This window comes from Micropterus dolomieu, linkage group LG08, assembly GCF_021292245.1.
Source record: "Micropterus dolomieu isolate WLL.071019.BEF.003 ecotype Adirondacks linkage group LG08, ASM2129224v1, whole genome shotgun sequence".
Classification (NCBI taxonomy): Eukaryota; Metazoa; Chordata; class Actinopteri; order Centrarchiformes; family Centrarchidae; genus Micropterus; species Micropterus dolomieu.
The window spans coordinates 29,410,688-29,428,053 of NC_060157.1; the positions used below are offsets into that span (position 1 = coordinate 29,410,688).

At 42.0% G+C, this 17,366-nt stretch overlaps 1 protein-coding gene across 2 annotated transcripts in view; it reads left to right on the forward strand.

Moving 5' to 3' along the window:
• Positions 1 to 17,366, forward strand: part of agrn (agrin) — a 376,177-nt gene that overhangs the window by 338,450 nt on the left and 20,361 nt on the right. For both annotated transcript variants that reach the window (XM_046057305.1, XM_046057306.1), the window contains 8 exons: positions 2,526 to 2,653; positions 5,673 to 5,787; positions 7,436 to 7,555; positions 7,749 to 8,162; positions 9,623 to 9,815; positions 12,088 to 12,303; positions 13,030 to 13,259; positions 14,785 to 14,919. In XM_046057305.1, coding sequence (XP_045913261.1) covers positions 2,526 to 2,653; positions 5,673 to 5,787; positions 7,436 to 7,555; positions 7,749 to 8,162; positions 9,623 to 9,815; positions 12,088 to 12,303; positions 13,030 to 13,259; positions 14,785 to 14,919 — 1,551 coding nt within the window. The remainder of the gene's footprint in view (positions 1 to 2,525; positions 2,654 to 5,672; positions 5,788 to 7,435; positions 7,556 to 7,748; positions 8,163 to 9,622; positions 9,816 to 12,087; positions 12,304 to 13,029; positions 13,260 to 14,784; positions 14,920 to 17,366) is intronic.

Sequence of the window (17,366 nt, forward strand, 5' to 3'; positions counted from 1 at the left end):
CACACACACACACACACACACACATTCCTCTCTTTATCAGACAGTGCCACTGTACGGTATCTCCTTCTTGAGCTATATCTCACTCTTTTCTCTCCCTCACCTCAGTCAATCTCAGTACGCTCTTGCATCAGTTCATTTCTCTCTGGAGTTGAGCTGGTAGAGAATCAAGAGACTACCAAAGGCCGACGAGTACTGTTGTACCAATCAGTGCCTTCTGCCAGACTCAGTTCATAAAGATAAAGGGCTTCTGTCGCCCCTTTGCCTCTGTATCGCTCTCTCCCTCCATTCCTCAGTTGAAATCTGCTTTCTGTTTGTCCCAGCGGCGTTAGTCTGACTGATTGTGAAAAGAGGGATTCTCTCAGGCTCCAGGTCATGACTTGACAGAGCTAAGGCCACAAATTAGTGCACAGAGCTGCATTACTGGCGTGTTGAAGGTCCCAAAGCCTTCCAATAAACCAGCACAGTTCACTGCCACCCGATCCACAACATGATCTGAAGATATGAGGCCACCTTTGGCCTTTCACAGTCTACTGCATTTATTTCTTTCACAGATTTTATAGCCAAACAGAGGTGAAACATGGAACACCACATCTTTTGAGGCCCCCAAATCCAGGCGACTACAGGAGCATGTACTATATAACCTCCTGTAACAGGTTTAAGCTGTACAGCTGTTAAAAAAAAAAAAAAATCCAAAAAGCCCTGTAAATATTTATCTCAGCCAACAATGACATCCCAGTAATCAATACTTCATTCAGCTCAAGTGTTACCAATAAAAGCAGGCAACAAGATAGGCTGATCGATATGTTGGATCTTTGTTCTCCTGAAATGCGTATCACCAATCCACTGGGCATCATCTCATTGTACCATTCAATTTATTGAGTGTGCCTGGGTGTCTCAAAACAAAAAGGACTAATTGTTCGCTATTCCAAAAGTGAAATTGGTGAAGTGGCTCAAGGTTGAGTGTAGTCCTCACGTTGACACATTCAAGGAGATCCATTTTTGTATTCTGTTGGAAAGCTTCACAGTGGTTATGAGAGCTTGGTTAAGAATGTATTAAAGGTTCAGTTCACTCAAATAACAATCACTTACATGTAGTGGTATTCAGCCGTGGAGATATGTTCTTCTGAGAACTATAAGGCCAAAAAAGCTTCAGTGCAACATTAGTTCCTTAGCCAGATTGTTTTTTTTGTTCAAGAAAATCACTGCAGGCCTTCCATATGTTACATTTAAACAAGGCACTACCATTCATAGGACATCAAAGATTATGACCAGCAAATACTCGTGTGAATATTAATGGCACGCTAAGCTCCAGCTCCCGTAAACTCTTCCATATGCCAGTGGAAGTCTGACAAATCCATTACATTTTACAGTTCACTAGAATCTGATAGTCAAATCGCTCTGTCCCTTCTTTTATCATTCTCTTTCTTCCTTTCTTAATGGTCGTCACAGCAGTGGGCTGGAAAATCACCGTCTCTGATGTTTGTCTTCTTTGCAGATTAAAAGTCTGATCTCTCTCACTGTCCCCTCTCTTCTTTCTCCCCCCTTTGTCTGATTGACCAAACATCGCCCATTTGCCTCTATTTTATGGCCGCTGTCACATCTAAATAAATGTATGCTGCCCGTGAAAGTACTGTAAAGACGAGGGGAGACGGAGGGAATGCGGCCACTGAGTCGGCATTGTCTACTGTCCTTTTCATGTAATTTTAACCAGGCTGTGTCAGTAACTGGTCTAGCGGCATTTAAGAGACAATTATGGTTATCTTTCACCATAATCATACAAGTGCTCTTCCTGTTCTCCCTGGCATTGTTCAGGCAGGGGAAGCCATGATTGATTTGGGCAATTTGTTCTGCTGATTAAGAGCAGCGTGGAAGCACGGCATCAGCACCTCGCATGCTCCGTTCTACACCTCACACAAACACACAAATCCCCTCCACTTTTAGCTTTATTTCAAGCCCTCTCCTCTCTGGTGGCAGTACGAAGAAACCAAATAGAGAGCTGATAAATGTTGGACAACATAACCCCCAAGGTTGCACAGGGAGGCTGTCTCTTTGCTGAAGAGGGCACTTTTGAGAGTGCCTGTGGGCTGTTTCCTCTCTTGTGTGTGTGTTGTTTTTCCTTCATGATTTTGTGTGTCTGTCTAACTTGTTGTCTTTTTACTCAGCCCTTCATGCCTCGGCCAGCTTTTGGGACGAGTCTCAGTCTGGTAAAACTGGCCCATTTTTCCACCTTCCCTTCACTCCTTCTTTGTTCCTCCCTCCCTTCTCTCATATCTCACAGTCCACATCTTCTACCACCTCCACCACCACTACGTCCTCCTTTAATGGCCAAACTCCCACACAATCAGCAACAAACTCACTAACCTCCCCTTGTCAAACACACACAAACACACAATCCATCACTAACCCAAAAGTGGCACTACCCCAAAATGAGCACAGTGTGAAGGCAGCAGGAACTGAGTGATTGAAGAAGGTTTGAACTATGGTCTTTTAGTATCATCTTCTTTCCTCGCCTCCTCTCCTTCCAGCCACCATGAGGTTCAGCGGTTTCCTGCACTTGGACCAGGTGGAGGGCCAAGAGATTTTCTACACCCCCGAGATGGAGGACCCCAAGTCAGAGCTGTTTGGAGAGACGGCCCGCAGCATAGAGAGTGCTGTAAGTGATGTTTGAGCTGTAGCGTTTGGAATACAATTCAAGTAGCAATCTATTTCTTGGCGAAATCTGCCATAAGACAATATTGAACTGATATTAACTTGTTTACATTTCACAGTTAAAGTGAGAAATAACACAATCTTAATGCTATGAATTAAAAGTTGAACTCAGGCAATAAAACACATCTCCTTAATAATTATGAGGATTTCTTTAAAGCTGCACTAATCAACATTTTATATTTTTACTATGGATCAAAGGATTATGTAAAGACTATGTAATGACTATGTGTATATCTCCAGCTTTACTGAGCCTTTTAGCCTGCAAACATCGCTCTCTTTGACACCATTTCTAGCTGCAGCAGGCAGCTGTTTTCAGCAACAACAAAAAAACTATGACAAACACACTCTACAAGGGTGCTTTGGGGGAGATCAAAGCTAAAAGGAGAGTGAATATTAGTTACAGTAGTAAGTTGGCCAGAAACACAAATGCAAATGAATCATAATGTTGAAATCATGTGGACACAGCGGACAATGTTCAACAAAAGTTGTATAGTCCTATTTTAAATCGTTGCGTCAAAGAGTGGAAAAGCTTCTGAAACAACATTTAAAGCATCATGAGACACTAACACTCTTCACCTAGAGCCAGACTAATCAAATTCTTTGAGCTCCTTTCGGCGGGCTCATTGAGGCTTCGTTGCTGGTTTTCAGACTTGACACCCCTGAAGCTGTTGAGTAATATTCTGCCACACTGAGCTGGAGTGATTTCTCTGGTCAGACATTTGATAGAAAAATAACAATGATAAAAAATCAAATTCACTGGCTGCGGTCTGGGAGGAACATACATAATATCAGAGAGAGACAACACAGGCTGGCTGATATTTGATTTTAATAAAAGGAATATTGGCAAACTGTTACATCAGGTGACCCATAGAAAAGAATATAGTGACTGAATTCTGTTTTTTCGACCTACGGAAGTAGATCAGAACAAAACAAGACCCTTCACATGATTGTGGCCTATTGTGGTGGTTCAATAATTATTCCCCCCAAACATTAACATCAAAATAAGAATTCTAGACTAAAGATTTCCTCACATGTAGTACTGATTCATTAAATATGTTCACAGAATTTGGCTGGTGCTTTTAATCTCAAGATGCATGCAAGCTTTAGGGCTGAGTTAGCATATACATTACATGAGGGTTCCTGAAACTCTTAAAGTTTAATAAATGAACAATAAAAAGAACTAACAGCTCTCTGCATAATTGTGCAAAGAATAATTTTGTCAGTTGCTTGCCAAACACTTCACAGCACCAGAAAGCAGCAGCATCTCATGTGAGATTAATTACACAATTAATTAATTGATTTTTCACGATGCCAGTTCCCAAGGCCCCGGCAGGTACAGAGCATGTACAGTACAGCACGGCTTTCTCCACTGTCCATATTCTGTGTTGAGCTTAGACTGCTGAACAAATAACTCTGTTGCCAAGCCAGGGCCTTGCTCCTCTGATGAAATGGGGACGTGTGTGTCGGTATACACAGCACATATCTACCAGCTGTTGAATCGGTGTCACTAGCCCCCACTGGGACGTAATCTACTGCCTCACAGCCATTTGTGCGTGTGTGTCTGTGCGCCAGTTAACATTCTTAGCCTGTGTGTCTCTGAAGCCCGGTGTGCCACTTGACAGCCACCACCCCCTCTTCAACTTCAAACACACACACACTACATACATACATACACACGCATGCTCGCAAAGTACAGATATACCGTATAGACACACACAAAGAATCAAGCTGCAGCACATTTCTTTTGCACCACAGCAACCTGTTACAATTATTGAATAAATTAGGATATGTGAGAAAAATAGGAGAGGAAAGAAACATGAGGAGGTGTCTGGGTCACTGTGTCCACACGAGAGTTTGTCCCCCACCATTTCTATCCCTAAGCTGCTTTGGAGGATTTTATTTACTTTCTACTTTTCTGTCACACCTCAGCCCACAAATTAGAGGTGTTCTGTACATGTAGGAAGTAATCTGATTCCTAAAGCTGGTGGTTGCTGAGTATTACACCTTATGTGATAATGTGATAACTTAACAAACGAATGAACTCCACAGTCAATAACTATTAAGACTGAGCAAAATGACTAGTATTCTCCACATCTACCACAGCTGAATATGTCACTTTAATTCAAATATCACATAATTTGGCAATTTTAATTGGTAGACAGTGATTGACTTCAGTAAAAATCAGTGAGATCCAGATGGGGCGTGTAGAGGAGCATTCACTGGAAACAATGGAAGCGGCCACTCAGAGGATGCTCCAGTACAGCGGGTCAGCAGGCCCTGTGGCTCCTGGTATTTTAACCAACAGCTTAAATGAGGACAAGGCTGAAGATTTTCCTCTTGTTTCTTGTTGCTTTCGAGCTTGCGAATGTAATTAATCCACCACCACGCAGACAAGAACAGAAATGTGGGGGAACATTGAGTATTGTATATGTAACTTTTTAAAATTCTAGTATGAAAATGGTCCAATTTTAAGATAAAATTTTGGCACAGAATTTTGGCTAAAGGCAACTTGAGTGTAACTTCTATCTCACTGCTGGTTAAAAAAACATTTTATTCAAACCTCCTTGTGTGCAAGTTGCAACAGCGAGAAGAGCCCCATCTCTTCTCGCTGTTGCAACTTGCACACAGGGGGGTGCATCAGAAGCTAAATCAATCAGGAGCAGGTTAGGGTGTCGAGGTAGCATAACATTTATCTTAGCTCCTCCCGAAAACGTATCTCTATAATTAATGCCACAACTGCAGCTAAATGTCAATTTGTGTACCAACACCTGATAGTTTCTTCTCTGCACCCCAGTTTGAGAGGCAGTCTTTCTTCTATGTAGATAAAGTACAGTCTTCTGGAATTGGACTCGCTGCTATGATAGTGTGGAGCTCATTACAAGCCTCATTTATCATCTCTTCTGTCTGCCTCTTCTCTCCTCCAACTCTTTCTCTGTCCTGCTCACTCTCTTTTTCTTCCTCAGCTCAATGAGTTGTTCAGGAAATCGGAGGTGCGCAAAGACTTTATGAGTGTTCGTGTTCGTAACCTGGCGCCCAGCAACTCTATCCTGGCCTTTGTGGAGGCACACTTCAAACCAGGTGAGAGATCTTTAAAGAGAGCAGACTATTTAAAAACAAAAACAACTCAATAATGACAAATTACAGCAGCCAAAAGAGAGAGATGCACTGTGTGGTTGGATTCAGTTATCGTTTGTTCCTCTGTCTTCAAGCAAGTCATCTTAAAAATGACTTGCTAGACTTAAATAAAATTGGGATGGCCAAGGAAGACCTAATTAGTTTTTAATGCAGAATAAGCCACCATATCCCCATTTTTAAAGCACTTTCCATTTTCACTTGTAACTCTTGGACTATAAGACCGAGAGGCAAAATTAGTTCTCTGCTGGAATTCTTGGTCCAGCACTCTATTCTTATAGAGTTTACATATTGTTTTTTTATTACTCTTTCTACACATTTCATTCAGTCTTCACTTAATATAGTGCATAACATTTGGAATATTCAGTACAGTTCTGTTATAACTTGTTACAAAGTTCTTGCAGGTGTGGCCTCTTTGACATAAATTCCCATTATTCTTAAAAGTAATTGTGCAGCAGCAACCAAATAGTACCTGTGAATAACCACTGAGTGATCCTGCAAACTACAAACAGCAAAACTAATTTAAATGGCTGTGATTCAATAGGCATGCTTTACTTGAAGATTTACACAATTCAATTCAATTCATTAACAAAAAATCATTAAGGTGTTCTATTGCTCTCTGTATTCTGATGCAGATCTGGATGCAGGTTAAACACTCCTAAACATTTCTGTTATTAAAATAACAAATTTAGAGGATTGTGCATCCTTGGCAGAGGTATGCCTTCTTTGAGTGCTTTCTACTTATTTATTATTTAGTTCATAATATTGAGGCACTGAATGTTTTTTCTCATTTGGATCCTTTTTTGATTTTCTTTTCAATGCCTCTTTAATCTCTTGCTTGCAACAATCTGCGCCAGTATTAAAAAATACCACAACATCATTAGAAGGTTTTTACCTTTGCTTCGATTTTCAGATTGGTATTTGTTATTCATCAGTGCCGGGTAAATGACCATGCTGTTGAGATTGTTGGCTGGTGCTCTGTTTCTCTCTGTGTCTCATTTACAGTTAAAAGTATCATTTGTGATATTGAGAAAAAGACGTGCACCCAACAAAATTCAAAATGGGAATGGAAGGTGAAAGTTACTCTGAAATTAACTGACACAACTGTTTTAATACAGTGACAAAAACTAGACAACTAAATGTGGGTCACTAATCCTTTCTTAATCTGTTAAGGATTTGTTTACGCCACTAAAGGTGTAATCACAGGCTTATATTTTCAATTATGACAAATTGCACACCTACATAATGCTGATTTGTAAGAGTAATACCAGTGTAAGGCAAAGACTAAGTCTTATATATGTATATGAACTCAAAATCAATTTTTATGTGCGTCGTATAGCATCCTTCATACCATAAGCAGCGATCCTCCATGGCCACAACATATGCAGCAAATATTATGAGAGCAATTCATCTGGAAATAAGCCGGACAAGCAGCAGGTGGAGGACAAGTGGTCTCTGGAGACTCTCCACCTGTCATACACAGGGCTTTCTAATGTATCTATTGTACCCACTAAAGAAATCAGAGTCCTGTATTTGCTTTGGAGTGCTCCTCTGAGGCCTTGTCCTGAGTGGTTGTCCCACTTGTTTATTGTAGATACGAGATACACAGTGGAGGACATGGAAAGGGCCCTGCTGAAACAGCTGAAGGCCTCCAAAGAGACCAGCATCGCCGTGAAGAAGCCAGAGGATGAGAATATCCGCTTCACCAATTATGGTAATAAAGTGTGGACTTAACAGGAGTGTGTGGGGATTAATAAAATGAAAAGGGGTTTTAAGTTATTCATGAGGTGATTTATCGAAGGTTTTACAGGTCTTGAATAGGAAATCTCAAGGCCACAGGCTCAACTTACTTTAACATCTCTTTTTCTTTTTCTAATTTTCATTGTTCTCTCTGGCTCTGTTGACAGGCCTCTCCTCCATCCCCTTCTTCACCACCACTACCACCACCACGGCGTCAATCACCACAGCTGCTCCTACCACCACCACGACCACCACCAGGCCTGTGCCAACTTCTCCATACATCACCCGTCGCCCACCAGGCACTACTCGCAGGCCTTACAATGGCAGACGTACCACCACAACCTCAGTGCCTGTCACCACGCCTCTTCCAACCACCACCACCACCACCACCACGGCAGCTGTCACCACAACTGCGCAGCCTCCAGCCACCACCATAGCCCATGTTAGGGGTAGGCTTCACCACAAGGCTCAGAAGCCCTGCAGCTCCCACCCCTGCCTCCACGGGGGCACCTGCGAGGACAATGGCAGCGACTTCAGCTGCAAGTGCCCCGCAGGGCGAGGAGGCTCAGTGTGTGAAAAGTGTAAGTGTTTGTTCTTCATTTTCGTATATTAGGAATTATTTCTTGTCCCATATTTGTTATTACTCTTTAAACAAAATTTTCAAAGTCTGAGCTTATTTCAAAGTCATCTAAGAAAATGAGCTGGAACAGACTTTTCCTATAATTTGGTACTATTGCAATTAGCAATTTCAAAGAAACCACCAAAGGCTGACATTTACCGTGATTTTGCAGCAACTAAGAGGGTTTTAGGGACTCAGTTTTCCATTGTGCCAATCATGCCTTTTAGCTGTATAATCACTGCTAACCACATCCTCAAGTGCTTTTATATATTTATAAAGTAGCAGAGACACACCATTATAATAAAAAAAATAAAATATTAAAGGAATGTTTAATTTAATGAAACTTTCATTTTAAAGAAGTAAAAAAATCCTTCTTTTAAGCAGTATTTTTGTCTAATTGCAGCTTCACAAAGTGGCTGCAAAGTGACACCTTAAATAGCAGTGTGAGTAATGACTTTCAGTTAGTACTGGAATATGTAAATGAAATGTTATGTGGCCACAGATGTGGATTTATTAGGTCATTAAAAGCTCAACAAGACAACAGCAATCAGAGCTCAGAACAGAATGTCAGTTTTATAGTACAAAGAGTTGAGGTGTGATTGAGTCCAAAACAACATCTCCCCCGGGTGGCTGTGCTTCAAACCCATCTCAAGTGATTCAAACAGGTATAACCTCAGATGTAAGCAACCGCTGAGCCGTTAACCAAATGCAACACAGAATCCAATCAGCACCATGGAGAAAATCATAAATCAAGGAGAACTTCTTGAGAAGCACAACTCTTTTGTTTCTTCCCTTTTACCCTACTTTGGGTTTTTTTGGGGATGTGGAGCAACCTCACGCAGCTGCATCCTAAGATAATTGACACTAATTGCTTTGATGGGGATTAGCTGGTGAGAATCATTGTGTGTCTTTGAGTTAGAGTGGCTAAATGCATGCGCGCACACACACACACACACTCACAATCTGCACGCCAGCCTCCCCCAGATCAATCAAGTCATTAGAAAAGAGTGAGCTCATCAGCTGCCATTCTCCTCAGAGAGACAGACAGAAAGACAGATGGACGGAGAGAAAAGCCCGGGGGAGAAAATGGATGATAATAATCATAATTGTCGAGTGGCGGAAAAACAAAGGCTTCCTATGCACGTGTGCATGAGTGTGTTAATCCCTGTGACTTGAGGGTGGGTGAAAAGCTCAGCTCCTCCTCTTTCTCGACCTTCTCCTTTTGATAAACTCATCTAGCATTTTGGAAAAACATCATTCCTAAAATAAACTGACTGAAAGGCTTATTTCTCTGTCATCAAGAGCCAGTGACACACCACCTCCGCTCACACTTAATTACGCACATTAAATGCCTATTACGCCATGATAAAGCAAATCATGTTGTAATGACAGGATTGGCTTGTTGTCTTCATTCCTCCACAGTGATCAAGTACTTCATCCCGTCATTTGGAGGCCAATCGTACTTGGCTTTTCAAACCATGAGTGCCTATCACACGGTCCGCATTGCTATGGAGTTCAGAGCATCCGAGACGACCGGCATCCTGCTCTACAATGGCCAGGATCGCAAGAAGGACTTCATCTCTCTGTCTCTGGTCAATGGCAGGGTGGAGCTCAGGTGAGCGTTGCGGGAGTTAAGAGTGACGGCGACCTCTTATTCTGCAGCTTTGATTTGATTATTTTTGATGGTCATTGCAGCGTACACTGAGAGATGATGTAGATAAGAATAAAACAAATAGAGAGTTCTGAAGATAATGACGCAAATAAGTACAGCATGTAAAGAGCTGAAAACCCCACTGCCAGAAAATGAAGACACAGAAGCTTCTTGACAGATTTGTAGGTTACGGCTATGAATGCCTGCTTTCAGAAACATGTTCCAAATAACTTGCAAATAAACTGTTCACATGATCACATTTACAGATGGTGGGAACATATGCGCAGAAATGTTTACAGGAAATCCACATTTGGCATTTCATATGTAATTTTAACCACATATATAAACAGAGTAGGGCTATCCCCGACTAAGGATTTACATAGTCGAATCAGCATTGTGAAGTCTAGCCTATAGTCGACCGGGGGGGTTGCATAACAACGGTGAAGTTAAGGCTCTACAGCAAATTCCTCTTCTGCCACTACACTCACACACACACACACACACACACACACACATACACGCTACTCCTACACATGCGCCGCACTGATGCTGCCTACCTTGAGGATTAGGGTTACAATTCTGGATTTATTCACGCACTTTAAAACCATTTATTAAAAGCTTTTTTCTTAAATATATAGAGTTATAAACCTATATGATGATTTATGTTGTGGTTGGGTAAAATGACCAACCATCTGAGACGATTCATACAGAGTTAAGAAGAGTATATACCCTAAATCCCATCTGATTATATCTCTAAGTTTCCAGATATTCTTCTATATTGCGTATTTGTTAATATTGGGATATTGAATTATATATACTATACTAATCATAATAATACTAACACTGTTAATATAAGATATTTTTGTCCAACCTTGATTCATGTGGTTGACATTGTCTATGAGTTTGATTTTGCATCTGATGCGTGCATAGTTTGTATTGTGTATCTAAGAGTACTGCGGTGATTTGGTATTGCGCTTCTATCCAACTGTAATACTCACAAGAGGCAGTGGTGGCCTAAAGGTTGCAGAAGCGGGCATGCGACACGGAGCTTCCACGTGTGTAACTGTGTGAATTTGATCAGAGCGTTCCTGCAAAAGACATGCTTCCTTTTAGTGAAACTTCTCTGAATAAATAAATGTTTATAAAATAAAACAATTTCACAAATGACACATTGTTTTAAATATCAATTGCCAAAATCAATGCAGCCTAGGCCGAGATGTCATGACTTTTAGTCCCTAGTATAGGTCCAACTCCAAAAACTTTGGACATTCATCTCCACACCCTCTTTGCAATGATTACTTTCTGTTTAATAGACTCAAATCCAACATGTCAAAAAGGATCTACTGTGAGGCTAGTATCACTTTTGGATTATAGCTGACAGTAACCAAAAGTTTCATCCAAAGACACAACATTTTTACTGCCAAAAACCTGCAGATACACTAAGTATTTATCTCATCCTATACAGTGGAATTGTATGTGAAACCATTTAGGGTCAGGCAGCGTCTTCACAAGAACCGTGAATGGACTAATTAGAGATTCTGCAGCTTGTCTGTTTTGGACCTATTATTTCAAACACCACCCGCTTTTCTTATCTTTTGGGTCTTGTGTTTCATCCTGGCCCCTTGAAGCCCTTTCAGTTCCTCCCAACCTGCCCAGGTTAGATCTCTCTATTCGGGGCGAAATCAATAGCAAACTAAAGGAGATCATTAGTCACTTGTGCTTTCAAATGGAGCGCTGCCTCAATTCCAGAAATACAGCTGTGAGATTACCACCCACAGCTCTGTAAATCCAAGACGTGGGGAGAAGAACTAATTATTTGTGGCAGATAATTGCTCTCAGGTTGTGCTAATTCTCCCATATGTGTAGTTGCACATACACAGCATCTCCTTTCTGTGATGATATGGCCTTTTTCTCAACAAAACCTCATTAGATAAAAGGTTTAATTAAAAAGAGGGTGTGGACCACATTTTTAAGAGCGTTACTGCCTCATTCTAGTCACATAGTTTGAAATCTCAAATGGGACCTTCCTTTCATTTCTTTCTCTCTTTCTTGTTGAGCAATATGAGCAAATTTCTTGCAGTCATTAGGCTTTGCTTGATAAAGAACAAACAGAATTTGGATAATAACCTCCTTAGCTGCTGTACATATGAAGTGTGATACAGGAATAATGATTAGTGATTGTTGGATAAAGTTGACTGAATAAGCATCTGACATGCTCTGTGTCTCCACTTCTCAGGTTCAACACAGGTTCGGGGACAGGGACAGTGGTCAGCAAAGTACAAATCAATCAGGGCCGCTGGCATCAGCTGGTGGTGACACGCAACCGGCGCAGCGCCATGCTCAGCGTGGACAACGAGCCGCACATCGTGGGCGAGAGTCCACACGGCACAGACGGCCTCAACCTCGACACCCACCTGTTCATTGGAGGAGTGCCCGAGGAAATGAAGCAGGAGTAAGACCTTCTCACTCCAGTTACACGTTATTGTGTTAACCCTATTGAACCCCTTTTTTGTGGTAATTTAGAAATGTGTGCCATGTCAATTTTGACACAGGGGACTAGACAGGTAGACAGGTGTTCTAGAACCCACCTTAAGGATCCTTTCATTTCAGTTGATATTTAAAGGTCCATGTTCCAAAATAAATTTCCAGTTTATCAAATTACACCAACAAATTTCAGACCTCCAGGGGCCAATTGGGGTCTGGGTTGGCCAGTTAGTAGTCCAGCCTTGCTTACATCTTTGGGGTGGATCTCCAGTTTAGTTTGCTAAAGCATTCAGTTTTTAGTACAGCGAAAAGCAACCGAAACCGTTTTCAACACGTGTTGTAACGAGACACTTTGACCAATGAATTAAAATATATAAATAAATATGTATGAAATTATCATATCATCACCTCTTCAGTAGTCAAATACTTGGGAATGAAAGTTAGAATGTCTTGAACGTGCATCTTGGACCAAATCTTGGAAAACAGAAAGGATCTGAAGTCAATCAACAACTAAAAAGACTCAAATTATTCTTCAACCTGGTCCTTTATTGTAATATGTTCAGGTACATTGCTGTATTAAATGTATCAGCAATACTAAGCTCAGTGTTAAGCGGCAGTCAGTAGTAATAATTGTAGCTGCAGGCTCAGACATTAAAAGACATTACATCATTTCTGTTTACCATTTTGTCTGCAGTGTAAGGGAAAGGACAGCGGTGGCCACAGGTCTGGTGGGCTGCATCCGCTTGCTGGATGTCAACAACCGGGTGCTCAACCTGCAGGAGAACGGTGGTGACAGTCTGTACGGCAGCGGTGTGGGTGAATGTGGCAACAACCCCTGCCAGCCAAATCCATGCAAGAATGGCGCTGCATGCCAGGTCAAGGAGGCAGAGATGTTCCACTGCAAGTGCAGCAAAGGATTTTGGGGTAAGATGCACATGAAAGGGATCTGCGGTGCAGTTTCACAGTGTTCCTAACGGTAATACTGGGATTTCTGGACAGTCAGGGAATTTTTCAGAGGGTTATTCCTGTTTAAATGCTGAGAAATAAGTAGAAAATAAATAACTTCATATGTGAAATTTCCAGACTCCTTCCTAACACCTTGTTAAAATCTTCACTTTCCTTCTCTTCTGGGATTCAGTGTGGTCATGACTTACTCACAAATCCTAAGTAAGCTTGACAGCCTAATTTGACAGTGTAACTCATGCCCCCAGCAGGAGCGCTGGAAGTCATTTTATAAACACCAACACCATCAAATCTGTGTGTACCACACCGAAATAAGAGATTAAATGTTGACACAGCACAGAAAACATGAAAACTACCACCAAATGCTCACTGAATGGCCCTTGGCCTATCTGTACTTCCACATCCCTTCCTCCTCCTTTTTCTCCCTCCAGCAGATGCCAACTAACAAGGAACTATGAGAGAATATGGTTAAATACAGACACCATCAGGGGTTAGCCAAGCGTGCCCCTTGCTGGTTGTATAGCTGCCTACTGCAGAAAGTTTCACAGCAGTAATTGTCAGCGTTAACTTTTGTGCTTGAATAGCAAAGGATTTTATACACACATGGGGGCTGTGGTTAGGGAACCACCTTTCAGACTAGTCTCAAGCCAATTTAAATGTGGATCAATAAAGAATCACATTACGTTATTATTGCCTTTCATATAAGATATGCTGTTATGATTTGTCATTATTAAGAAGCCTGTAAAAAGTAAAGCTAACAGCATTTCTGTGTTCAAAGTTGTGTTGGCACCATGGTATAAAGTAAATGGGCATGGATGGGGACAGACTCACATTCAAGTTAATTTTGTCATCATGTCAGTTTAGAAAGTGGTCAAGATTGCCATTCTCGAAGGGGGGACAGATCACAGAAAGCAGGAAGAGAGAGTAAATGGGTGGTGAGAGTTGTAGTTGTAGAGAGAACATGTCAGGACAGCCTGATGAATGAGGGAAGTGAGAGAGTTTTAAAGTTAAAAAGATGGGCGAGAAGTAGAGAAGAAGAAGAAAAAAGAACTGTGGTAGGGAAGAAGTGAGAGCGGAGGATGAAAGCTCGCTTCTAAAAGCGTGAGTGAGGAGAAAGAGGGGAGCCTTGTGAGCTCAGCGGGGATGGGGTTCATTAAAGTGCTCTCTTCACCACAGGCTCTGACTGCTAAAATAATGACGGGTGAATTCAGATGGGCAGTGGCAGAGGGCAAAACCATCATCCACCAGACGCTCCTGAGCCTTTCCCACAGTCAGCGTTGGCACATAAACATGGCCGCATGGCAGGGAGGCTCTCTACTGTTTAATCTGGCCGTGTAATATTTCCAAATCCTATTAGAAAATGACCTCTATTAAAGAGGAAATCCACATACCCTGCTTCTCTACCCTCTTTTTACCTCCCTCCCCCCAGATGGAATAAAAGAGAAAATGGTTTCCTCATGGGGGATTTGTATGTGTATGTGTCTAGGTCCAACTTGTGCTGACGTCCATGACCCATGCGAGCCCAACAGGTGCCATCCATCTTCCCAGTGCCAGGCGCTGCCCGAGGGAGGCTACAAATGCGAATGTCCCATGGGACGTGAAGGGAGGCACTGTGAGAAAGGTGATCTGACTTAACACTGTACATCCTGGTATAACTCCATAACTTCATGCCTCAGTTTTTCTCTCCAGTGCATATCAAGGAGCACCACTGTTTTGGTCTGGAGTCAGCTGAATAGCATCCTCCTCGATTTTTGCCTCTTTTCTTCTTTTTTTTCATTCTGCTCTGACATGTCCATCCTTCCTGAATCGAAAAAGGAGATCAAACGCAGAAAGAGGGGTGGGGTTTGAGCCTTCAGGGTGGGAGGGGATGGGAGGGTTGGTGGGCCCCTGAATTGAGGTAGATGATTGGCCCCGTTGGGCCATTCACCACATCGACTCGGCTGCGCTTGTTAGTGGTTATTGCCTTCCTCAACTCCCTGCCTATCTGCCCCCAGGTGTTGTGTTCAAATATGTTTGTTGCTACTTAACTCAACATGGCAGAATCGGGCCGCGGCTGGGGAAAAGACCAGAGCACGACTCAGCTGCTTTTGAAGTTCATCATTAGCACTTTTGGTTGTGTCGCATTCTGAAGTCTACCCATGTTTTTTCCCTCCCTAAGTTTTGTAGATGTTGTCATGAATGTTTGCTTCTGTAACTGACTGAAAGAGAATATACTATCATGTACATTGCTAATAAAAGAGAAGCAGCACCCTTGCACCCCTGGGAACTTAGAAAAACCAAATGGGGTAGCCTCCTTCCAAGTTAGCAGGTGATTAAAATAAATTGAGGTGAACCAAAATCAATGCTGTGTGAGCGAGAGTCTCCCATTCCAAAAGGCTATTTTTTCACAGGAATCAATGAGATGACTAATCGCATCAGTCCTCCCTGCCGGTGGTGATTAATGGGAGCGTCAGTCAGCCAGAGTGTCAGTCCCAGACAGGAGCTCACAGATAAGGCGGCAGTCAGGTGAACATACCCTCTGAGGGCTGCGCTGAGAACAGTTAAAAAGACAGCTAGCTTAGAAGCCACTCATCACCAGCCTGAAGGTCAATTAGTTGTATTATTAAGTGTGCGTAATCTAGTGTGTGCGCACGTTCAGTTGAGCTATTGTTTCCATTTCAGTTGCACCATCACCAGCAAGAACTTTTCTCAAGGGTGTTCCATTCGTATTGAATGGCCTACTTTCCTCTGTACTTTTACCCCGCGATAGTGTAAATCATTACAATTTAGTGATGAAAGCAGGATCACTTGAACTCAGCCGGTCCTTGAAAACCTAACTGCAGGGGTGAGTTTGAATTTCAACGGTGTTTTACATTCACTGCCTTAGCTACATCAAGCCAGGGACCATGTTAATGTTTGTGTGTGTGTGTGTGAGAGAGAGATAAAGAGATGGAGAGAGAGAGAGAGTGTGTGTCTGTTGATTGATTGGGGCCGGGACCAGGAGCTTTGATTGCAGACAGATTAGATTAGATTGAGTTTTTAACTGGCAAAATGTGCGTTGTAGCTGCTTTGTTATTGCCTTTAGTAATTTTATATTGTTTTGATGGGTTTTATTGCAAGTACTAATTAGGTAGCATTACTCAAATATAAACAAAATTACCACACCACTAGATGCAACAGATCCCTAAGTATTGCTTTTAAGGCATTTATTTCTGTGGCGTTTCACCAAAGGATAATTGTGATAAGTTCAGCTTGACCAACTTTTCTTGGTTGTCAAGCCCAACTCCTCACACTTAATGGGTTGTCCTTGTCACTCAGCTCATGGCTTGGACCTCCAGTGACTATTGATCACAGTGCTTTCATTTTAAACACAAGGTGAAAGAGAAATCCCCCTTCACACTCCTATATAAGAAACTTCATTCTGAGCAGCTCTATTTCTCTAATAGAGTTCAGACGTTTGGGACGAACCCTTGTTGTGTGTGCAAGACAATTTTTCCCTCTCCTCCATGGTGCGTGCCATCATCATTAGCAGGCTTCTGCACAATAGCTAATTAGCTTTCTCATCTCAGTCTGCCTTCTGACTCGACTCAGCTAATCCCAGCCAATTACGAATAAAAGCTTTCTTACCGGCTACATAGGTATGTGTGTTCATTCGGGTGTGTATGTGTGTGTGTGAGTGTGAGCGTCTAGTATTGCCTCTGAATGATGTAGTTTTAGCAAACAACACCATAAACGCATACCCCCGGGTGACACTTGAATAATTTTTAATGTCAAGCCACTTGTTAGAAGGATGGCACAGTGCCTGTCCTAATCACTCCAGACAGCCAGAAACGGGAAAGCCAGGCGTAGACCCATCGCAAAGACATGAATTTGTAAAAAGGCCTGCCAAAATACAATGGCTGCATTATTTCATGGGCCCCAGCTGTGGTGTTAAACTCTACATGTCTCCGAAGGTTCTTTGTTATACTGTGGCGGGCTGTGTAATCAGTCTGACATAAGGGTTTTTGAATTTTTTTGTTTGAATTTCTGTCAAGAGAAAGTCTTAATCCCAAAGGCTATGAAAACACAAATCCATCTCTTTCCATAATG